This window comes from Aythya marila, assembly GCF_965140915.1.
Source record: "Aythya marila genome assembly, chromosome: 4".
NCBI classification, from domain to species: Eukaryota; Metazoa; Chordata; class Aves; order Anseriformes; family Anatidae; genus Aythya; species Aythya marila.
Genome location: NC_139045.1, coordinates 75,329,174 through 75,353,892, shown reverse-complemented (window position 1 = coordinate 75,353,892; position 24,719 = coordinate 75,329,174). Strand labels below are relative to the sequence as shown.

Below are 24,719 nucleotides of genomic sequence, written 5' to 3'. Positions count from 1 at the left end.
CTGAAAATGTATTAAGAATACATTTCGAAAGAGAATTGGAGGGTCAGATTCCTGTCTGTGTTGAAAGAAAGGTTTGGTTTGGCCAATACTATGAAACATGCGTCATCAGTGTATGCTTTCTCCCTTCTCAGTGACTGCTGATAAAGGTTAGAGATGACACAAAGACTGAGAAAGTGGTAAACAATCAAGAGCCCAAGATCCAGAGGCCTTTAGCTCACATGGCCATCTGTGCAAAGGAAGTCAACGTGCGTTGTACTGTGGTCAATAACGAAGCTGCCTCTGGAAGCAATGAATGTATGGGACATCATTTTGGGGGAACGGCGTCAATGCTGCCTTTGGGGTAAAAGACACATTCCTCAAACAGGTGCTAGGCCTGGAAATACTTCTCGTTCCTTCATAACCGAAACCTCTGAGCAGAACTTGGGATCCTGGCAAATAACTGATGGACAAGGAGCCGTGGTTGAGGTCATGCCAAAACGACTGACGTGCTCTGTGGATGTGTGAACCCAAGCAGAAGCAGGCAAATCACATTGCTCCTGTAACTGGAACTTAATGCAATTCCTTACTGGAATACTACGTCTGGTTCTCGTGGAAATGCTCCAAATAGGATGTTGACTAATTAGAAAAAGTTTAAGAAAGAGCCACACGAATCATTAAAGCAGCAGAAAACATGTCTTTTAGCAAGAGACTCCAAGATTCAGACACACTCTGTTTCTAACACAGAAAATTAAAGGACAGTTTTATCTCAGTCTGTAAACAGCTAGAAGAACAACAGAAAATTGGTAACGTTTTTCAGTCTTGCAGACAAGTGTACAACAAGATTCCCTGGCTAGAAGTTGTGGATAAACCCATCCAGACAAAAAAAAAAAAGGGAAATAACTAGTAGAGACTGTGATAGAGACTGCGATACCCATCCCTGATTGAGCATTCTACATGAAACAAAAAGAACTTTAGGAAAGTCCTTTGCTTGGTTTGACAGAGGTTTTACCCCTTTGTAAGTGACCCTATCAGTAAATCTACAATTTTATACTCTGCAAATCTACAAGCTCCAAACACCGAAGAGTCAAAATTAGTGACTCACAAAAAAATACACCTTCACAGTTTGCTCAGCCGATTTAGGTACAAGTGATTTCATTTCATTAGCCCTTCTGCCTGTTTCCTTGGCGTAGTTTTCCTCTGATGGCTTCCCTTTCAAACCTCCCATCCTACCTGCTCCTCTTGCATTTTCCTGCCCACGAGATGCAGTAGCCATCCAGGGAAGTGCTTTGTATTTTTTTCCCCTGAAAACCACCCAGGCTCAGAGTAAACGTTACTCCAAAACGCCAAGATTGTAGTGGAGGCTGCAACGTGGGGAGAAGCCTTGCCCCTGAGGTTGTGTTTTCCTGGAGCCAGTCTAGAAGACAAGCAGCCAGGAACCCTCAAAGAAGCTCTGGGTATGCACATCCACATGAAACCTGTGTCCCAGTGATGTCTCTGTGTAATGGGATATACTTGGAACCATTGGAAGAGGAACAAAACACACACAGTGATGCCCGAGGTGCATCTCAGAGACCAAGCATGCATAAAATTAGCCTCATACACTCCCCAAAATGCTCCAGCCTGCTTGCCCCACTGCTCCCTGGTGCTTTGATCGCTTTGCAGTCCAAACATCTCCCTACAGGAGAAGCAGATCCCCGTGGAGGGGTACAACAGATGGAAAGGAGGAGCACACATTGTACCCCCTTGTCTTTGAGAGCTGTGTTTGCTGGGTGGAATGAGGATTCCTCTTGGAAAGTACATCCCACCACATGACCCAAAAACTGGTAGAAGTTGGGGCAAAGCCACGTGCTGTTAATCTGTGCTGTAGCATGCGCTAACAGGAGGGACCAACACAGCCATCACCTGGGCAGCGACTCGTCAAGTGGAAGGGACAGCACCCAACTTCATCAAAAGTGATTTGGAGACATGAGACCATTATCCAGAGGGCAAAACAAGCACTGGTAAGGCTTTCCGTGACATCCCACTGCAGGGACCAGACAGGTACTGACCTCGGACATCTGCGGGAAGAGGCTGATGGCCAAGGGGAGGGCCAGGCCGAAGGCCGCGAGGCACACAAGGCTTTGCACGGGGAGAATCATCCGGGGACGGGACCTCAGGAGGGACGTCCTGGAAAGGAAAAGCTCTGTTAGACCATTTCATGGACCAGACCCACCAGCCTTCCCCATAACTGATGCAGATTCCTCCTCATGGGTCATCCCAGCTGAGGAGAAGGCCTTCACCCATAAAGATCCCGAGTCCTGCACCGAGCTTCTGCCCCTGCTGGGGTTACACAAATTCTTACTTTCCCATATTAAATAGGACCACTTCACGCATGCTCCCCCCGTTTCAAACCACATCACACGTGAGTAAACTGCACACGGGGTGATCCGGCCACACACAGGTGCTGCTTGCTTCAAGGCTGTCAGCGAGCAGAAGGAAATCAGGCTCCTGAGAGACATCGGGAACTTTGTCAGCTGCACCACACAGAAAGGCTTCGTTAATGGGGTAAGAGAGTAGCAAACTTGACAACGCCTTAATCTGTTCAACATGAAACTTCTGAGTGGGTGATAAGGATGCTTTAACACCGGCTGTCCCCAGGGGATGTGTCTGAGTTCAAACCTTGTTAACAGCAAACTCGTGAAGCTACCTGCAAGGTCAGGTTCTGACAATGACCCATTAAGTGACCCTTCCGAGGCAATTAACACCGAATGACAGCATCTTGTTAATAGAAGATGGCATTTTAAGTATATTCCAGGACACAGGACCGCAGACAGCTTACAAACGTTAGGGGGTAAAACGTAATTATTGAGGGGTTTGGTCGGAAGCTCTCTGCACCAAAATGACACCCGTCATTAACTTTTTTCTACCAATCCATGGAAATGGAAATAAGAAAAGTAGATGGTGATTTCTGCTTGAATATTCAGTGCATATTAAGAATGGAGAGGGGCAGCCAGATCTGCCACTGGGTCATCAGCTATCGCCTTAGTCCTTTGGTCCCAGTGTCCGTACCTCCTCTGACCATCCCTGAGGATGCTGATGCCTCAGGGACATCAAATGTGGGCAGAAATCTGCTAGTTAACGCCCTTCCACTGGGATGAGAACACAAAATCAAAGCAAACAGCCCTTCCCACACCAGGACATGCTGCTAGCCTGGGATCCGAGCTGTCTGGCACACACACACACACACACACAAACATTTCCTTGCAGGTGCATCTCGCTGTGCAGCCTGTGCCTGCAGCCCATGCAGGATACCAGATTCCTGCAGGCACGCACCTGACGAATTCTAACGGAGCAGCTGATGTGTGGGAACTTGTTACCCTGCCGTAGGTTGTCTGTGTGTCTGAACACTCAGACTCCGTGCCCTTTGCTAGCAACGCTTGCTGAAAGCTGTCTTCGTCGTAAAAGGGCTTGGGGAAAATGGGGAAGGAAAACAAGATCTGATGTAACTCCTCCAATGTCTCAACTGCTCCCTAATAAGCTAATGAGACAATCAATCCTATTGATTTGTGAAAGCCAGGCTTCTCTTCTCCAGTACTTGGCTACTTGGCTTTGAATAGAACATGATCTAAACCAAAAGCCTCCTGCTGAAGTCCACAAGTGTTTGTGTGAGCCGGGGAGGTACCCGCTCCCTCCCTTGCTCCATGCTCTACCTGCATTCACCAGCTACGGTTCTGTAAATGAGACATTTTGGGAATTGGCAGCAATGAGTTGTGATAACGAGTCCCTGGGACGCAGACGGACAACTGCTGGACACGATTTGTTCTTCTGCTAAAGCTGCCGTGATCCAAGAGAGAAAATCCTAAAACCAGCCTCCTCCAAGCCTCCCCGGAGAGCAGTTTAGAAGCAAGACATCACTGCTTGTGCCACCCTGACACCTCGGTTTGGAAGCTGCACCCTCTTTAATTACTGCCCTGTTGGGGACCTTATAATCACCCAAGTAAAAACTCAACCAATTTAAAGTGATCCCCAGCACAGCCCCCAGGTGTGATTTCCAAAAGTGCTTCAGACCCAGGCCAGTTCAAATTACAATGGCTAACCTCCTAATTAAGACGAGTTATGGCTTGATTTAAAAAGGAGAGGGGACTAATTAACACATGTAGTGTAATGTCTTAATTGGGATTCGGATTCTAAAATTCGCGTAGTTCAGAATAAATGACTCATAATTAGTTGGGAGGTCACTTTTCTTCCGTCCCTAGGATCGTTGCTCTCGACACAGATCTCAGAAGGATATTAAGCTAAATTATTGCTTGCTGCGTTTTGGTAGCTGCCAAATGCAATCAGAGCCCCCTCTTTTCAACCTTCCCCCCAAGAAGTGATTGATGTTTCCTGATGGTTGCATTGCAGAGTATTATAGCAGATTAAAAATCAATAAAATTAATACTCATTTGTTCAGGGAATTATTTTACAGCGTTGTCCTGTGTGCTCTGCCTAGAGCATGAAGCTCTGGACCTTTAGATCCTCCTGACAGCCCGCTTTTGCCCCTGGCATCTCCTTTAGCTGATTGCTATATTCACAAGGGTGAATATTATATATATTTACAAGAATGAATATTGCCTTCGTGGTGCAAAAGCACACGAAGCTGTTCTTGGACAAGACCAGCAGCTTTACGTGCTGCCCTGTACGCGGGACGGGGTTGGCAAGGCTCTGCTGAACCAAACCTTGGCACTCGGATGAAACACCAAGAGCCTGAAGTCTGCACCAAGAGAAGGTGTCAGGTTGGAAATCTGCAGAGACACAGTAATAGGATCTATTGTTCCTGCTTTAGAAGCCAATTTGTTTATGCACTTGCCTTTGGATGAAAACAGGAGGTCTATTTTTGCGATAACTTCTCTCCACGCCTCTCTCTTCTCCTTTTTTTTAAAAAGATTTGTTTCTTTAACCCCCTTCCGAGCCCTCAAACGCTTCTTCTTTCTGCAATTTCCTTCCGTAAAATTCGCCTGGTGGACAGAAAAAAGGCAGCAACGTACCGGGGAGCTTCTGGCTTACTGATCCCAGGTAGCACTCAGTGTGAACAGAGGTACCGAAACCAGCAAGCCCTCACGGGTAACTTCAATATGCATGAGCGTGCGTGTACGTAGGTACAGACCCAGACACACGCATGCTTGTACAGACAGTACATCTGCTCCGCAGAGACAGTGTGTTGTAGCTCTTGTAAATACACCTTCATTCAACTTTCATCACATTGTTCATTAGTGGTTTAAATTTTGCATAATTTGGCAGCTGCCTCTGGCGTTTTTCAAGAGGTACTGTAATTTATTCCATATGGAAGTCAGTCGCTGTACTAAAAAGGAGTTATCAGGTTCAGTGAACCAGAGCTGTATTTGTCTAGAAGGAGGTGTCAGATGCTAAACTAAATATGACAGGAGTTAACCAAAGTCTCCCAGCTGACAGATTCTGTGGGGTTGCTGTAGTGTTTGGTATAAACAGGTTCAGAGCTAATGCATACACTGCAAGACGCCGAGGATGCCGGCGGGGTAAGAAAAGCACAGGAGGCTGAGGCTCTGGGTATCCCGAAACATCCGAGGCTCAGTGACCCATCTGACAGCACCACAAAATTTGGGGGGACTGTCCCAGCCCAGGCGGTGCACCCCAAATCCCTGCTGTGCTCAGAACCTGCCGGAGCCGGCACCGTGCCACGTCGTGCTTCAGAGAGACCTTTGCTGCTCTCTGCAGAGGGTGTTTGAGCTTTTCTCACTCGTTTGGGGTCATTTCAGGAAAATAGGGCTCCTCTAACAACCCAGGGCTCTGCCTGCCACTCCGGGCCACCAGGGCTTTGTCCACGCTCAAGAGCATCTCCTGCTCCAGCTAGGGACTCGGAGCCTGCTCCAGGGGATACAGCAGATGCAAAGGGAGAGATGTTGGGGGATTTTTATTTTTTTTTTTTTTGCTTGATTGACATAATTAAAGGAGCAGTTTCAATGTTTACTTTGGAAACAGCCACGGCAGTTTAAGGTGTCACTGCTGGCAGCTGTTTGGTTCAAACAAACTTCACCGAGGGTTTAGCTGGATGGAGAGACTTTGCACTTGAAAGAGGAAGAAGAGCACCTGTAGGAAACCTTCTGCACACAGATCTAAAGGGTGATATCTCCAGCAAAAGGCCATGAGCACGAGGTCCAGGACATCCTACTTCACTCTCATTTCTGCAGTGAAAAACGTGGTTTAAGGCTAAGAAAGCCCCCACCAGCGAGCCATGGTCCAAGCACCAAATATCCCTGAAGACAATCCATTTTTCCCACTTTAGTCTGGCTTAGCTATGCCTGAGCAGCTCTGCAAATTGATCCAGCCTGGGAACGGCCCTAATTTGATGAGATTTAGAGGAAAACAGCCCTGACAGCTGCCATGTGAGGATGCTGTGGTGCTAGCAGCTCTGCAAGCCTCAAGATCAGGGTGATGTGGTGGTGAAGGAGGTGTAGAAGCGTTCCTCTTTCAGGGACACATCTCTTCTGCCCATTCCCAACAGCTCCAGCTTTATCTCCCCTCCATAAGCTCTGCACAGCAGCTCTGGGGACTGCTCTTATCTAGCCTGACATACGTGAGCTCCTGGAGGCCATCCTCAGGCCATCTTCTATGCTTCAGACCCTTTGAGGTTGCCTGTACTGAGAGGTAGAGGAGAGGCTTTAGGATAAGGAGACAAGGAAGAGAAGGACTCACGTTCTTCTATCTCCACTGCCTCAAAGTGTCCGTGGCAGACGTTGCTGGTGGGCTGAGCTGCGGTCTGCTTGTCCATCCCTTGTCCTGAGCACGTGAACCAAATTGCACCGAATTTCAGTTTTCCTACCACGGAGCTCAGGGGAACCCAAGGCTGGACGTGCACAGATCTGGATGCTCTGCACACAGACTGTGCGTGCTGGGCTCCAGTTCTGCAAGGAGTCAGAAGCCTGACACGGGAGATGCCTTGGGTGATGGCCCCATTACTGGTCCTTTCTGGGAGAAACCCGTGCAGGTTCTCAAATCCCATCACATAAAAGGATTCACAGAAGCGTATGAATAAAGGAAAACGTTTGAAGTGCAAGGAATCCACCTTAACGCAGTAGATGCAGTTGTCCCCACATCTCTGTGACACGGGGGTACTAACAAACTTTTCCTTTCTGATCTGAAGTCAGCCGACCTGCGATCCCACAGATGACTCTTCTCCATCTTACAGACAACGTGAAACCACTATTTCTCCCTATTAAAGTTGCCAGCACAGATATTATTTATAAAACTTAAACGAGAATACATCTGCACAGAATAACTGACACCGTGTTCCCCGCGTGGCATATGCAGTCTCAAAATAAACATCGATTCTATATGTTAGCTGCCTCAACAGAGCGTCCAAGCAGCAGGAAATGCATGAAACATGGGGAAAGAATGGAGCGCTGCGGCGCTCGGCAGTGGGAGGTAACATTGAATTACTTGGAGAGCAGAGAAGGCGGCCCCGGGAGTTAAAATACACAGCAGGCAAAGAGATGAGAGAAGCCAAGAGAGCTGAAAAAAATGGCACAAGAGACGAGAGAGGCAGCTGGGGGAGTTAAAACATGCAGATGGAGAGATGGCTGAGAGAGAGGAAAGACCTGGATCCAAGTGGAAAGACGACGACCAGGAACTGGCCACTTAAAATAAACTTTCTGAACGCCGAGACAAAAAGGAGGGAGCAGCTTTGGATTCAAAAACTGCTGCTGGGAGAAGGCGGCTTGCTCCTGGGGTGGTGCGAGACCCCCAGGCAGCTGCAGCACGGTCACCCCTGTCGTTCCCATCTATGGGCACCACAAGGACTTCTGTAAATAAACTGATAATTCAAGCCTGGACGTGACCCCCAATAAAAAGTCTAATTAAAGTTTTACTACGTTAAAAAAGTTAAACTTTTCACCAAATGCTCCTTTTTTTTTTTTTTTTTTCCAGCATGAGGTTTCACCTCTGATTTCATTTAAAAGATCTGAGAATCAACGCCTGGACTGCAAACCCCTTGGACATGGGAAGGGACACCTTCCATGCCAGGTGGATGCTTTCACACCCCACAACCTCTGCGTGGCCAATCTACACCCCAATCCCTCTCCCTGTTGTTTCTCACTCACACTTCCAGGAATCCAAAGACATATAAAGGGAAATAAAACCGTAGGCACAAAGCTCTGCGTAGAATTTAGGCAAAAATCAGTGCCCACACATCTTATATCATTCAGGGGCGGTGAGAAGGAAGCCATCCTCTTGCACACCTGGATGAAATCCATCAGATAAAACGACGACTTTTGGAAGAGAACCTCATTTAGGTCCACATTTTAGCTTGACAGATAATCTCATTTATAATAATATAGATAATCACATTTTAGCTTGACAGATAATCTCAGTTTCAGTAAGTCTTGCCCAAAGCACAGGTGCCTTTGGTAACCCACACGGTGTCAGTGCAGGAGGTGATGATGCCCGAGAGCAAAGCAAGTCCTGCTATTAATTTTATTTAAGGTTGTGGTCCGTGATGGTCCTTGATGTCTCCTGTTGGAGATGATCATTCTTTGACCGAGTTTCTATGAAATTTTGAGGCTTTGCACATAAAGATTTTTGTCTGTTCATGGTAAATGGAGCAGCAGAGATCCATGAATGGCAGGGAGAGAAGTTTGTCCTTTTATAAAAGCTGGAATCAGGCATCTGAATTTGGAGTAGGGCAGCTGTGCACACACTGAGGTAGGAAGAGAAGCGACAGCCCCTGCTCTTGCGCATGACTTGCACAAGCCCCAAGAAAGGCATGGTCACTCGTGAGCAGGTCCCCAGTGGATCCTGTGGGTAGATCACAGGCTGGGGGATCGCAGGCTGCACTGATACGTGTGGGTGACGCAGGGTGTGGGAGCAGGAAAGGCTGCAGCACGGATGCAGCTTGTGTTAAGGAGGAGTACGAAGAGGAAATCAAACGCTCTGCACAAAAATCAGCAGGGCTGGAATCTGCACCCGGTCCCTGAGGGTCTCCAGCTACAAGACTGTGCCCTGCTGCAGGGAGCCACCACGGTCCCTTGGGAAAAAGAGGAAAAAAAGAGGAAAAAAAACAGAATGCGTTGGCCAGGAAGGGCTGAAAACTCATTTCAGAGTTTCCAAAACAGAGTTTTTGTTGCTGTCTTTCTCCCCACACCCAGGTCACGGGAAGGACTGATCCTGGTGTGAGCCTCTGAGTGCTGCAGGGGTGCAGACAATAAAAATCTTTTAAAATCTGGGTGCTAAAAATCAAACTCAGGATTTACAGAAGCGGACCCAGCCTTCCGTTAAGGAGAGAAAATTGCCCAGGGGTGTTTCTACAAGGGCACACAAGGCTAACCAAAGCTATGGGTCAATCCCTAATCGTGCTAATTGCTATTTACTTTGTCAGTGGAGTGCTTTAGAGCAGCCATTATCAACAAATTTGTTTAAAGAGTGCTTCCAGCTTGGCTGTCGGGACAAAGGCAGCAAGCCCTTTAGCACTCCCATCTTTCAATCAGTCTCCAAACCAAGGCAAGGTGATCCCCACCCCAGCACGGGCCATGAGCCTCCATGGGATGGGATGGGATGGGACAGGAAGGCAGATCCTAAAGAGGAGCCCCAAAGGACAAAACAGCTGGGCTCTGAACATCTCTGGGCAGAATTAAAAGCGGAGGTGTTGGGAAGCAAGGTGGGGAGAACATCCAAAGGTCAGGGCAGGTTGGTGGGGCTTTTTGTTAGTAAGAAACGTGAGAGGAGATGGTTAGGTTGGAAATAATAACCCTACCCACGCTCCTAGCACCGGTGCTCCGTGGCGACATCGAGCAGGAGAGATTCCGTCCTAAACAGGGATGGGAAAGCAAATTTCTGCAGAAAGCTGTGATGGGTTGAGCTCTGCCTCTCTGCTCTGGCACCTCCTGGAGTTAGCCAGGGCTGGAGACAGGCAGGAGGGAGGGAGGGAAACCCAGCAGAGGTCCTGTGGTCATGAATGAAATGGAGGTGGTGAATAGAAACCTTGTATTTGCAGTCCCCTGCAACGTGAGGTGAAGGAAGAAGCTTGATCAAAGATGAGTTTAAAGCAAACAAAATGATTTTTTTTTTACCCTGCAATGCCTCCAGGCCTCAGAGGGTTATTGCAAGAGAGCAGAAGTGAGTTCAGACAAGGCATAAACGAGCCCCGCAGTGGCCAGGACGCAGCACTTGGTCCCCAGCGCTGCCTGAGCACCTTTCCTCTGACCCCACGTGGCAGCCCCAGTGTTTGCTGCACACAGGACCGAGAGCTTCTGAACCCTTTCCCACTGAATTCAGAGAGTCTGGGCTCATGCTGCCCCACACAACACAGTTATGCAAACTGCTGGAGGCTCAGAAAGATGATTTAAAATAACCACATCAATGTAACACTTTACCAGCCTACAATGGCCAAAAATGCTGGAACATGAACAGCTGAATAAGCCCAAAAATGTCTGTGATGAACAAATTCTAAGAAATATCATATTATAATACTTGCTGAGGATCTTTTCTCCCTTCCCCTTGAAAAACACCCCCCTACAGAGTACCCACCACTTACTTTTCCAGTATGGACATAATAATTGGAGGTAGAACCAGTATAGGCATCGGCAGGACCACTCTTGTCAGGGCCGTTTCTAGCAGTGCCTGGAAAAGAAAAACAAACAAACAGACCCAAGACATTTAAAACCAATCCCATTTTCTTGTGTTGTGTATGTGAACAAATGTATCAACACCCATCTTCAACTCTGCTGTCAGCTCTGTACAGAACTGATTTTTGCTCTGTTGCTACGAATGATGGGTGGTTATAAATCCAGTGGAAGAAACAGAGAGATGAATGCAGGGAGTAGGGCCGTGCACCTAATAGTTTCTCTGATGTTACTTTATGGGACCAAAAGCGCTCAGCCACCTTGTGGTATTCCCACATGAAGATGTTGGTGCTGCCTGGCAGATGCTGCAAGGAGAAATATCTCAGCACAGGTTAAGCAGCAGCCTCAATCTCTTCTCCTTTAAATGAGTTTCAATTTCAATGTAGTACCTAATTGTTTGATCTGAGACTAGTTTCTCTACCTTAACCTGCAGTGGTTTACTGAAAAGCACCGTAACAAGCTGGGCTCCCTTTTGCAGGAGGATGCCCAACTGCAGAGCTATCGCTGTCCCTCTCTGGGTGCTTTCTGCCTGGCAAGATTCACCAGAAAGCACCAAACAGAACAGCCTGGCAGCGTGACACTTATAAACCACCTAAACATCATCATCAGGGCTCTAGAAAGCGTATAAACATCACTGTGCCTCCTTCACTTACCTCTTCCAACCACTTTTGGCAGCATCCCCTTGGGATGCCCCAAGCACTGCGCCCGTGCGTGGGGCTTTGCCAGCCTTGGGCAGAGGTTACCACAGGTTTGGGATGGGAAAGCTGAAACGTACACATCCGACCAGGCTTGGGAGCACCCAATCCTTCCAAAGGAAGAGGAGGTTTTGGAGAGGCACAGATCTAACGCCAAGGATCTGCCAAATTTTACACTACAGAACCCAGCGCTGTGCGACTCAGGAAGATGCGTCAGGACAAGATGACATCTGAGCAAAAGTCCTCACAAGTCTGATGCCTGAACTCCACTTAAATCAGTCCCTTCAGTTTTAATACTTATGTTCCGTGTTGTCTGTCTTCCCCTAGACCATTAGGATGGAGAGGGGAAGCGGGGTCTTGAAGCCAGCGATGTTAAGTGAGGAAAACTGGCTCCAACAAGTATCTCTGAGCCCTTCAACAGATTGTTTTAAGCTCCCTGTTAAACATCAATATGGAGAAATATTAGAGATCTCCCATTTCTCGCTGAAGACTGTAAATCTGTACATTAATTGCTGTCTATGAAGTGCCTTAAGAGCCTTGGACAGAAGGAGCGAGAGAAATGCCAAGCATTATATTATTAACTCCTCTGCCTGGGCGTGTGCTTCTGTACATGCTTTACATTTCAGATTAAAGCCCACTTGGAAACAACATGCCTCAGACAATCAGATGATGCTCAGAAGACAAAACTATGTAAGGAGGGAAGAAAAGGGGAATAATTGCAAGCAGATGGCGGAGCGGAGAAGGTTACAGGGGAAAACAAACCAGGTGTTAGCACGAGGATAAAAACATCTGGCTACCCTCACAGAGCTCGGGTTGGCAGTCGTTAGCGCAGCTTTACCATGGCAAGGGTTAAACAGCTCCTCAGCTCGAAAATGAAGTCTTCCTCATTTAGAAAAAGGTGTAAGTTATCTTTGCTTCGCGTTCGACATGAACCGCTTACAAGTTTCCACAAAGAAATGCGAAGGCTGTGAATGCAGCGGGGTGGCAGAGGATCTTCCTGATGTCAGCCTGCTCCCTCTCAAAGCAGGACACCAGCCACCACGCTCGTGCCCACCAGCACGCTCAGCTCTGGGGCTACCCTGCTGCACGCGTGGCTACACAGAGGCACTAAATTCTGCTGCTTAATTCTTCGTGCGTGATACATACAGCTCACCTATTTCCAGCTCTTTCAAGCCATCAGCTCCTACAGCTGTGGGAGCTGTGTAGGTGCTCGTGTAAGCGTTCCCCAGGTGCACCACAGGTACCTACGTGTTTTGCAGCGATTCTGGAAGACCCAACGATGTTTCCGTTGCTGTCCAGGACATCGATTCCTTCCTCCAGCTCCGTGTGCCTCATCAGGACAACATTGCAGATATTGGCACTAGCTGAGGATGAGAAAAGCATGATGATTAGCAGTGCAGCCCTGGTCAATACCAAATGGCAAGCTTCTGTTCTCCACGACATCCCTTCAGCTTTGATTTCATCCGTCTGCCAAGAAGTTTCTTAAAGTTAAGGACTCACTCTGGTACTGAGAGTGAGATGTGATTCTGAAGCGTGCATAATAATCATCTCCTTTTATTCGCCACGATCAGAAACACGTTGACACAAAGAAATAGCAGCACTTCTCCGCCTGATGTTTTGATCTACCAGGCCAAACCAGGTCTGCGGGCAAAGAAAGTGGGCAAACTCTTCTGAAATAATGAATTTAGCAGGTGTGATGGAAATAAATGGCAAGGGATTCCACTGAGCTACAAAGGACAGCTTAGGTCTGAGCTCTCAGGAGGGCAGAAATTTTCTTTGAATCAAAAGAGACAAGGTTGGGTTGCTTTTAGGGATCCGTACCCTGTTAAGAGTGCTTCTGCTGCCTGTCTGCCCTCATCTTCCATGTTTTAGGGGCAAAGTGGCTCTGTGGACTTACTCCAGAGCTGGAGCTGTGGTTGTTTGCTTAACACCACCTTTCCTAACAGGGACAAAAGCCCCGTGCGGGCTGCCCAAGCTCACTTCAGCCGCTGTAACTCCATGGGGTGAGGGCAGCCCAAACCCAAACCTCGTGATGCTCCCAGGGGGGCCCTGGCTGAGTTCCCCTGCAGCATCCCCGATTCCCCCAGCCCCGCTGTCTGCTGTGGACGGGCTCTGAGAACCCCCAATGGGCACTTCAGGGCTGATGCAGTGCAGTCACCTGGCAAAAAAAGGGGATAATTCCCCTTTGGGAGGGGAGGAAGGACATCGCCGCCTCTTTTGGAGCCATCGAGCTGGCTGCTGAGAAATCACAACCCCGCACCTGAGGCTCAGGTGGGGACAGATCTGGTTCCCTTCCCCTAAAATCTCCCTTTTCCCAGCTTTTTGCACTGCTGCCTTCTCAGAATCACCCCAAATCCTGCTCCTAGAGCTCCGTGTGGGGCTCGTGCTTCACAAACATCCTCCCCGGGAGCAGCTCTCCTCCAGGATCCTCACACAGGTCTCCAAGTCCCTGCAGGAAATTCTTAAAATTTTCCGAAGAGGAGCTGCTCGTTCCTGCAAAACTTTTGTTTCTGATAAAAACTGGCATTTTCCAGCAACCCCCCCCCCCATCCCCAACACGTTTTGTTTTTCCACCCAGAACTACTGCAAGCCCACTGTTGCTGCGGTACCGCTGCTTCCAAAAATGTGCTTCTGTGCTGCTTGACGGGTTAATATTCGCTAATTAATCTCAATTCATGTCATATAACAAATGTCTAATTTTTTGCGGGTGGTGGGTGGGTGAGCCCTATATGAACGCAGCTCCCTGCAATCAAGGATGATTTGTGGTGACAAATGCTCCTTACACTCCAGAATAAGAGGAACATACACACACGCACACTCTGTCTCTCTCTTTAATATTCTAACTACTGGACCACTCTTCCCATCTATCAAACTCCCTGTGATAAAAAAACAAAACAAGCATTTCATTAAAGCAAGTTTAGTCCCTTTTTTTTCTTTTTTTTTTTTTTTTTTTTTTTAAAACACTGCCATGCTCTGGACTTGTAGCTGGCAGCCAAACCGTGCCAGCAGCGATGCTCTGTGCCACGCAGGTTGTGAGGTTCGGGGTGATGTTTCCAGACCCAAAACATCTGGTGATGCTCACCAGACGCCAAAATGTGTCTCTGAATCTTTATATCTAGGGCTTCGTCGTCCGCATCCCAAACTCAAGACCCGATTCCAGCATGTTTGTCTGAGACAAGCCCTGGTTTGCTTCAGTAACACACACACAGAAAGCAGAAATCCTGCTGCAGGTAAACTTCAGCTCTCTGAAGGTGTCAGACACAAAGGGAAATGGGAAATGCACAAATACACGCATAGACAATTTGATTTTCAGAATTTGGGGAAAAAAAAATGGTAAAAGCATAGAAACTACTCTTGGGAAAGCACTTACTTGAAACTGGATTTGGGTACAAAGCAATCCACTGCTGAACTCTCTCTGTATGGATTTCTAAACCAGGGGGCTCAGACATGGCCATGTGCACAGCCTCAGCAACACATTTCACAGATTTAACCCCATTTAAAACAGAACAAAAATAAAAAATAACCGAACCACAGAAGTGTTTCCTGGGAGAAGAAAACCATCCTCCTCCTCACCTCCCTTCCCTCCGAGGGGCATCGTTCCACCAGCTGTAACCTCCTCTGGAGAAGGCCTGGGAAGCAACTTTGGGGGTTTTGGGTACCTTTGGGGGGTTTTGGAGCCTGAAAAAGGTTCCAGCTCCTGCTTGCTCAGCCCTGGGAGCAGCCAGGCTCCAGAACACACCGCCACAATGCTCCTTCCTGGTGAAATTCCTCCAGATTTGGGCCCCCTTACCCCAAAAATCCTCCTGGTGAAGAGATGATGTGCTGGGGTGGCTGACAGCGAGCGCGAAGCCTTTTGTGCCAACCCAGCTGCACAAACGGAGCTTTGGCCACCTCCACGGGCTGCCCCGTGTGCAGGTTTGTTAAATATATCCTGTAGGCAGCATTTCTGCTTGGTTTGCTGGGTGAGAACAGCAGTTTCAGGGTGCTGAGGAGATGGACACGCTGCCAAGAACATCTCAGCCCAGGTCAGTGGGATGGGGAGAGGGAGGAAGGAAGATGCAAGGGGAATCTGCTCGATGCTGTGCACGGTGGTGGAGCAAGAGGCTAGCACCAGCTCCTGGCTTTTCGCGTAGAAAATGTTAAATCCTGCCCTTCTGCTGAGGGCTGGCAGCCCAGAAGCAAGGGGAAGGCACATCCTTAATTAAACAGTTTGTCCAGGTCTGCAAAGCAGCGACTTGCAGCTTTCGGAGCCGCAAAACAGCAATTAGTAGGAGGATTCCTGATGTCCTGGCACATAATGAAGCATGACAGTACACAAATAAAAGAAGAACGGGAGAATTAATTACAGGCTAAACAAATTAATTACGGGCCCTCAATCAATGCTGACAAAGGCATAACCTCCTGCTCCCGACACCTTGGGACACAAACAGAAGAGCCCGGAGGTGAAGGCTTCCCGCGTGCATCTCTGCCTCCAACCCAGCCCCTGAGCAGCCTCTCGGGGCTGGTGCTCACCTCCAGTGCCCTCCTGGCTCCAAAAAGCAAAAGGAAGCTGAAAAGCTCTGAAAATAGGCTCCGGGGAAGCAACAGCAACATCCCCAGATGCCCTGTGTTAAAGCTGAGTGCTCAGAAATGCAACTGAGACCCTAATCCCTGTTGTTCCTGCTCTGCACGAAGGGCAAGCAGCTGGTTTTCTGGTAGGAAAAGAGGAAAAAAAGGCCCAAAACCTGGGAACTGCAGGCAGGAGGGGCAGAGCAACGAGCTCTGGGCAAAAAAAGGAGCAGAAGGACCAGAGGAGGCGACTCGGTCACGCTTGGAAGAAGCTCTGAGAACTTGGACTGCAAAGGGAAAAGCTCAAAGGGAAGTTTTGGATTAAGGAGTTTGAGAAGGGACCTGCACCCGGGAGCAAAACCCTTGGGCAACTGGTTTCCTCTGTGCATGGATAAAAATGTGTTTGCACTGTCTTTTTTTATGTATATATATATAAGATATATTTTAATATATATATTAATATTTTATATCTATATAAAAATATGTAGATATAGATGTAAAATAACCCTGACACCACTGAAGATTTCTTCCCAACGAAACCAACTCACAATTTGCTGAATGCTGCAGCCACTGGATTTAGCAAAGCCTGAGTCCCCCACATGTCCCCAGACATTGGCAGTCCCCTGACAAACCACAGAACATTATTTTGTGCCCTAACAAGCCCGCAGCAGCCCGAATTCTCCATGCACATGAGTCTTTTTTGTTTAAATCAGTGGGTCTTAGAAATCCGTGCATTCAGAGCAGGAGCATTTCACTCCATTTCTGCGGGAAAAATAATTTTAAAAAGCCCATGGTGGTTATTTCAGCTGCCTGGAAGAGGAAAGTGCAGCCAGATGGGGCTTTCCAAGCTGCCACACTGCCTCTGGGCTGAGTTTTCCTGTGGCTCAGCAGCATCCCGGCCATCCCCACGAGGGCACAGCGGAGAGGCAGGAGCCCAGGACATGTTTTGGTGCTTTGTGCTGGCGTAGGGCGAGGTGAATACAGAAAAAAGGCAGCATTTCTTACCGACAGCAGGGAATGGCACAAACCTCTGGATCAAGAGACGCGTGGCAGGGGTAAACTTGTTCGCTCTCTGCACCAGAACATTAAGGCCCACCTTTGAAGAGAAAAAAAACACAGAGAAAGGGCAACATTTAGCCAACAGGAACGGGACAGAAGCCACAACTCGCAGACAACACAAGCACCCTTTGCAGTGACACATTGGGGTCTCTCTCCATGCTCCTCTTGAGGACTAAACCCCTGGTGCCACAGGTTTTTGTTGCTTTGGGCTCAACCCTTGATGGAATTTAAGCCATTTCCAGCCAAAAATCAGGCTACAACCCCCTGCGACGCCCTTAGGGGAATGCCCCTCGCTGCGTTTTTACCCCTTCCTGCAGCGTTTTCCCAGCTGCTCCTTGCTGGCTTTCCCTCCTAGCACAAAATCGCTGGGGCTGGGGGGTCCTAACCCCAAAAAAATGCACATCCCTGGTGGTGGTTGCCCCAACTCAACTCATCCCTCTTTGTGGGGCCACGAAAAACCCCCGCACCTCCCTCCAACGCGAGCATTTGGGCCATAACGGAGCTATGAAGAGGCAAGAGAAGGGAGGCAGCTCATTGTAACCGCAGATCTTTTTTTTGTTGCCTCCTCCAGCGCTTGAATAATGCAGATTTCTATGGTTTTGCGGGGATGCAAGGCACAGCAGACGTGCTGCAGGCAGCGCGGAGGAGACTCCCTGCCTTCGCAGCCCTGCCGTTGGGCATCGGCGATAATTGGAGAACCTCCACCAGCGTTTGCTTCCAGCAGAAATGGGGTTATTCATTAAACCAGCCCCAGAAACGGGGTCATTAACTAAACCGACCTACTCGCGAGGAACCTATTCTGCCTTCAGATCACTCCCCCCACCCTCAATATTTATTCTCTCTCAGCCGAAAAACAAAACCGAAACCCAACGGCCCCCGAGTGTGGGAATTTTCGGCCGAAAATGGAAGTTGCTCGCAGTGCCTGGCCAAAACGTTTTCAGCCAAAAATGCAGCAAAAACTCAAAAAAAAAAAAAAAAAAAATCAGCCAAAGCCAAAAACCTGCCAGCAAATAGTGATTTGGGGGCTTTTTTTTTTTTTTTTTTTTAAAAAAAAAAAAAAAGCCAAGCATGGGAGAACATATTTTGCAAGCTGCTACATTATACATGCATCCGCAGCGCATCTCGTCTCTTTGTAGGCTGCGAGGAAGATGTGGAGAAGCACAACTGCTGGGCAAGCCCTGCATAAGCACATTTCTGGTTTTCAGCACCCATGGAGCATTTCCAGAACCCCGCAAGGCCTCCACCAAGACCCCAAAGGGATCCTTTCCTCCCGTCCTCGGCCACGTTGGCTGATCCCAAGAGAGGAGCATCCCCGCGGTGTTTCTTCTTATTCCCGGCACGAATAAGGGTTTTGTCTCCTTCTTCTTCCCACTCAAAACTGACCGAATGCTATTTTCTTACATTTCCCGAGTACTGGGAGATTTGCAGAATCTGAACGCTTCCAGACACCAGCCCAAAAAACGTGCTTGGAAAAGCAAAGCTACAACAGCTCTCAGCTGGCGTCACTGGTGCTGCCCCGTGGATTCGGGTATTTATAGCCCGGAGACAGCTAATCTGTGTGGATCCCAAATTTCCTTGGGTTTCCAGCCTCTGCTTGTGGGTTCGATGGAAGGATTCGAACGGGGAGTGGAAGAGCAGCAGCTCTGGAAACAGCCTGGGAGCTCCTCCACTTCCAGCAGCCACCCCGCTGCAAAAATGAAATTCAACCTTGCTGCGGGTTGAAACCCCGTCTCCCAAACCCCCAACACGAGGACTGCATTTAGGAGAGTGATAAGGCTTTGTTTTTAACACTTTTAAGATGATTTTGGCCAACCCGTGGTCCCCTTCCCGCAGGTCACCAAGGGGATGGCAGCACCCGGCCACAGGCGGGTGCCCCCCGATCCCAGCCCTCTCCACCAGCGACAGGCAGGGCTAAAAGGGGGCTTTAATTCCTAAGGGGCTGGCCCAAGAACACCGACTACGGAGTCGAATTCATCCCGGGAGCTGAGAAAAACAGCCGCGGGAGGATTATTATCACCACGCTGCCTACAGCCTGAGTCACAGCTCCGGGAGCCACCGCGCTGGCGCTGCGCAGACACGTCGCGGCGTCAGGTGGGATTCAGCAGAGCAGCCGTGGTGCCTCCAGATGGGCTCCCTTTGCAGCCCAGCCCATGGAAATGTGCCTTTTTCAGGGTGTTTATTCCCCTCCCAAGATAGATATTGACGGGAGCTCAAATTAAACCCCCCCCCAGCGGTGCCCATTCAGCTCTGCTGCCTTATCGGATGAAGATCTCCACGCTGGCGATGTCTAATTTCTGGCAAGACGATGCATTTTTAAATCACAATTTCAGTGCAGAACTGGTTCAGGATATTCCCAGGCTGCAGCCCAGACTAGGGGACAGATCCAGCTCTTTTAAATTGCCTTTTTTTTTTTTCTTTGGGGGTTCTTTCAACAAAGCCTTTGCTCATTTTGGTTGATGGAGCATCCTGACAAGCTGGGGAAAGCTCGGTTTTGGGGCTGTTACAGCATGGTTGCTGCCGAAATCCTGCTCCACAAAACCAGGGCTGCACGCTGCTGGTGCTGCTGGGTGCGTAATAATCACCCACCATTTCCCTTTCCTTTTCTTTCCCTTCCCATCCTCAAAAGTTCTGACTTCATACCCCCTAAGACATGAATTTAAAAAGCATGAAAACCACGTGACAGAAAAAAAAAACCTTTTTACTTTGAAAATTAACTAAAAATTAACTTTTTTTCTCTCTCTAAGTATTTTTGAAGCCTGAGAAATGGGATTTGCCTGCCTAAGGCTGGCAACTACTGAGCCACTTGACAGAGATCCGACCCCACTGCTCTCAAATCAGTTCCATGGTGGTGAATGCATCAGCGGTTCGCTTGCAAAGAAGTTTTTTCACTTAATTTTGACAATATTTATAAAACAGGAGGCCACACACAAGGTGGATGCTGCTGGGCAGCTCTCCACGCTCCACTCACCACGTTGGTTAGGTCTCTGCTGATTTAAGGGATTCGACTTTCCCAGGTTTCAGCAGCTTTTGGGCAAAAAGGGAACACCAGAGCACGAACTGGTCCCAGTGACTTCGAGACACTGGGGAAGGAGGGAATGGCTCATAGGGAGCTTATCCTTCAGCCCCCAAATCACCAGATTGCTGAATTAAAACACCACGGCACTAATTGGATCTGATGAGCCCCATCCAGCCGAACTAAAGAAAAGAGCATTAGGAGAAGGAAGGAAAAAAAAAATCATTCATTAGGGCTGAGAGGTGAAGATGGAGGCAGAGAGATGGGAAACTGGGCCGCTTACCAACTGGAGCTTTACCAAGGCAAGGAGAACAGAACGGAGGAGCACAGGGAAGGGAAAGCAATAAGGAACCGGGTGGAGGGAGAACGTGGAGAGGAGCAAAAGAGCAGGGAAGGAGGTGAGGTTGGTCAGACCCAAAATGAAGGCAGAAGGGCAGCGAGCTGGGCGCTTTGATGGGTGAAAATGGCACAGTTTGGAGAAAGAGGTGAGAACACAGGAGAGGTAGGAGCAGGAGAAAAAGGATTAACAGGGATAAGGAGAGAAATTGGATGTGGCAGATGATGGGGAAGAAAGGGGAGGACGGGGGCACCCTTGGGGATGAATCTTTATGGGGGAATCGGGAGCAAGGGGGGGATATCAGCTGGGGGAGCGGGTGATAAAGTTTGGTGTAAAAGCTGCCTGAGCTTCGTTAAATGAAGCCGTGCAGTCGATACCTGTGCTCACAAGCTCCCCATAAAGATTGATCCCCAAGGGTGCCCCAACCCTGCTCCCTTCCCTCCAGGTCCCTCTCCCACCCCACAGCAGCCCCCGGGCAGTGGGAGGCTCCCGAGCTGATTACGGGCATCACAGCAGAGCCGCGGGCTGTCGATGCAGCCGCGCCGCGCGGGCTCACAAACAATTATCGGGAAGAGGGAGCTGGGATTAGAAAAATCCACAGGGGCGCCTTCACCTGGAGAGGAGAGCGAAAAATGGTGTGTGGTGTGTGTGTGTGAGCTTGGTGCCACGGGGAGGAGGGAGAGCGGGCAGCCAGCCACAGCACCGGCACAAGAGGGCTTTGGACCGCTACACCCGGTCCCAGGCAGCGATGTGCAGAGCAGCCTGAGCACCTCCTAGGTCCAACAAGTGTTCCTGCCCTCCCCGAACGAGGACACGAGGTTAAGATGCTGGTTTTTTTCTGCTCTTGAGTTTTCCGAGTGCAACGAGCCAGCCCCACTCTGATTTATCTCCTTAATGTCTTAGGTTCTCCTCTAGCTTTGGATAAACGCCCCGTCCTCGAGCTTTATTGCTTTTTAAGGACAGAGCTGCAGTATTTAAATGTCATTTTTTGTTATTCTCACTCCCCGGTGGCAGATTTTTAAGCCTGCACTTCGAAGCACACCTATCCCCTGTGAACAGCAGCTACACAGCTCGCTGAGCCGCGGGGCCAGGTATTGCCAAAAGCTGGCTGCGACGCAAGCAGCACAACGCTGATATTATTTTACAGCTACAGTCTTAGGCCTGAGCAGTCTTCATCTCTCAGCTTCCTCAGGAGAAGGTAAATAAATCTCCCTGCTGAAATCCCACGTGGCTGCGAGAATGTCCTGGGTTGTAAGGGGTGTTTCTAAGACAAAGCACGCTTTGATTTTACAAGATGCTTTTGCTGGGGTGGAAAAAAAAGACAGCCTGGATTGAAAACATCATTTCTGCAATGTCCATTTGTCTTAAAGCAAACTCTGCTTCAGTCTCTCAGACACACACTGGGCTTTGCTGGTTAGACTCCTGCACCGTTGTGGGTTTTTTTGGTTGTTGGTGGTTTTTTTACAGCTAAACATAAAGTTAACAAATCTACGTTTTGCACAACCTCTGTGCTCAACCCGTTCTGACTGCAGCTGAGATTCCTGCACGAATCATAACCCACGAACCCCGTGGAACTACAATAAAAAAACCTCCAGGACAAACGACCACGTTTCAAGAAACCAGAAGCCAAGCAGAAACCCTACAGAAACTCCGAGAGGCCCCAAAAGCCTCATTTCCAGGGGTGACAGAAGCTGTGCAGAGCTCAGACTGCAAGCAGCTCCACACATCCACCAGCTCTGTTTCATTTTTTGTCCAGATTTAGACGTGCAGCCCGGGCAGACAGCAGGGCATCCTCGTGCAGACACCTCTGCAGGAAGCTGCTGCTTCTTTTCCAACAAACGAGTTGTATTTTCTCAGAAATAACCTCACCGAGGCTTCTGTACAGGAGAAGGTTGCCCCGGGATGACCTACAAGACATCTGCAAGGACAGGAGGGATTTCTTGCTGCAAGAGGGGCCTTCAGCAGGCAGGCAGGAGAGGCTGGAAGGACAACCTGCACCTTGGCTCAGCTCCTTGCAGCCTCAGGTTTGCTTAAACCATCAGTTTTTTGCCCAAAGCCAAGCAGCGCTCACCCACTGAGCCCACAGACGAACAATCCCAAGCGTCCCAAAAGCCAGAATATTTGAAGGAGGGAGCCTGGCTGCTTCTGTGATGGGGCAAACCTCTGTCCCTCCAGTCTGGAGGTACCCAAGCTCACATACATGCTCGTATTTCCCTTTTTATCTGGGGAGAACCAGCCCATCCTGTGGACAGGAGAGGACAACAATGCACATGGCACCTCCAGGGTGGTCTCGGCAGAAGCTGAAGCTACTGAAGTTAAAAACCTGATGCACAAAGCTCTGCTCCAAAACAGGGAAAACAGGGTGAAAGCGAGAAACCCAGCGACTCACCACCGTGGTCTCGTGGTCCCCAACCTGCAGCTCTCTCCACCAGTGACATCCCAGCAGGCAGAGCACTCTGATCAGCTCTTGGCCTGACGGGGTTTGATTTGCATGCATTTAACTGCAGCTGCAGGAAGCACCTCGGGCTGAAGTCAGACTTGAAGGCCCCAATGCCAAACAGCTGAGGCAGAAGCAAAAAAGGATCAGCAACAAAAGGGCAAATCAAGTCTGGATCAGAAACTAAGAAACATAAACTACGCAAAAAGTTATCACCAGCATTAATAATCAAGTTGGGTTTGATTACGGAGCTTTTTTAACCTCTTAAAAGCTTGACAGAATTAGCAGAGAGTGTGCGTGTCTCTCCCTGCTGGAAGGATTTTCTGTGTAATTACAAACCCTCTGATTAGTGGAGTTCTTGGCGCTAGAATATTTGGGGGAAAAAATGAAAATACTCTTGGTCTTTCTCAGCTCTTATTACTGCTCTCTGCCTTTGCTTGCCTTCCTCAGGAAAACCAGCTGGTGGTAATTGTGCATCAGGAACAGCAGCCAGATATCAGAAACCAAGGCCTAATCCCAGGAATCCACTCAATTGTTTAAAAAAACAAAAAACAACAATTACCACTCCGTGTTCAGAAGAGCTGTAAATCTGGAACGATCAAAACAAAAGGCAGGAGGGAGGCTGGTGCATGGAGAACACGATAAAAATAAACCAAAATCGCAGGAGGAGGAGCACAGATCTAGGTTACCTAAGGGTAACCAGAAATCACAAACTATAGGGAGTCCCAAAAACACGGCGCTGAGACGCCAGGAGTGGTGAGAGCTGTCTGCAGACGTGGTGCCTTCAGAAAACGGGGTGCAAGTGCCCTGTGTGAAGAGCAAGGGGGTCAGAGGTGGAGGAAATCTGCTGCATCGGTTCCTCCACCTCTCTACCTGCAGCCACTCTGAAGGTTTCTCCTCCTGATGTCCTCTCCAACCTCCTTACAAGTGATCACTTCAGCTGGTAACACGCCGGAGGAGAAACGCAATCCTGGCAGGAGCTTTCTTTACCCAAAGCTGAACTGTGAACCGGGTTGGGAGTAGGGGAAAAAAGGAGAAAAAATATTAAAAAAATAAATGCTGACGAATATTGAAAAGGAATACTTAAAAAATCACATTAATTCCTTTAAAATCTCATCCTGAAGGTCTGCAAAGCAGGGGACCCAGACCCAGAGCTGGGTCCGTGCTGCTTCTCCGTGACAGCAATTTCCCCCTCTCGGAACTGGGAGAATAATCAGGTTATTCGCAAAGATTCGCCGAGGCTCCTAGTTTAATCGCGAGAAGAGAAAAGCCAAAATCTGCTCTTCCCTCTGCATGAGGAAGCCGTTTGTTTGTCCCTCGCTCGGGATGAAGCCACAGAGGGTTAAGCTGACGGGAGGCACGCTCACAACTCGCCTGCTCTGTCACTCCACCAGCCTTTTCCCTGCGTCGCTTGCCAACTGCAAACATGGAAGGGGCTCGCTTTAATTAATACCGGGGCTCAGCAGACCACTGGAGGCAGTGGCACTTGTTTTCAGGTCATCTGGTCCTAATAGGCTCACACTGGGAGGTGATCTGCTGCTAACTGACAGCAGAGATCAGTTAATGAGGGCTTGAGGCCTTCAGAACCCAGCGTAATGAAACTTGAGGCGAGCGCTAAATTATTTGTCATCATCATTAAAAGACAAAAAAAAAAAAAAAAGAAAACTGCTCGAGGAGACGCCGGTTATTAATCCGGATATTTACAACATAAAAAAATCGCTCCCTGCCTGCAGGATTTTCTCTAGGCTGCTCTGTGTGGGGATTTGAGGATGCAACAGGGATCGGCAGGGCTCCGCAGCAGCAGCTCGTGCTCCTCTGCACGGGGACAGCGGGGTGGGCTGGCTTCACCTTGGCTTTACAAGGGTCCCCAGCGAGCACACCTGAAGTGCCAGAGCTTAATCCAACAGACACAAAACTCCTCCAAGCATCAGCAAGGAGGAAGCATCCCTAAAACCCGCTGAAGCCTGCTGTCCCCCTGGCCACATCAGTAGGTTTCGGAGGGCTGCAGCCCCCTACAACAAAACTTTTGCCCCTCAGAGCT

General features: G+C 48.9%; 1 protein-coding gene across 2 annotated transcripts in view; it reads right to left on the bottom strand.

Annotated features, from left to right (window-relative positions):
* Positions 1 to 24,719, bottom strand: part of SFXN5 (sideroflexin 5) — an 83,785-nt gene that overhangs the window by 15,648 nt on the left and 43,418 nt on the right. For both annotated transcript variants that reach the window (XM_082760252.1, XM_082760251.1), the window contains exons 10-13: positions 16,838 to 16,928; positions 12,533 to 12,648; positions 10,502 to 10,587; positions 2,028 to 2,145 (exon numbers count right to left, since the gene is read on the bottom strand). In XM_082760252.1, the coding sequence (XP_082616378.1) occupies positions 2,028 to 2,145; positions 10,502 to 10,587; positions 12,533 to 12,648; positions 16,838 to 16,928 (411 nt within the window). The remainder of the gene's footprint in view (positions 1 to 2,027; positions 2,146 to 10,501; positions 10,588 to 12,532; positions 12,649 to 16,837; positions 16,929 to 24,719) is intronic.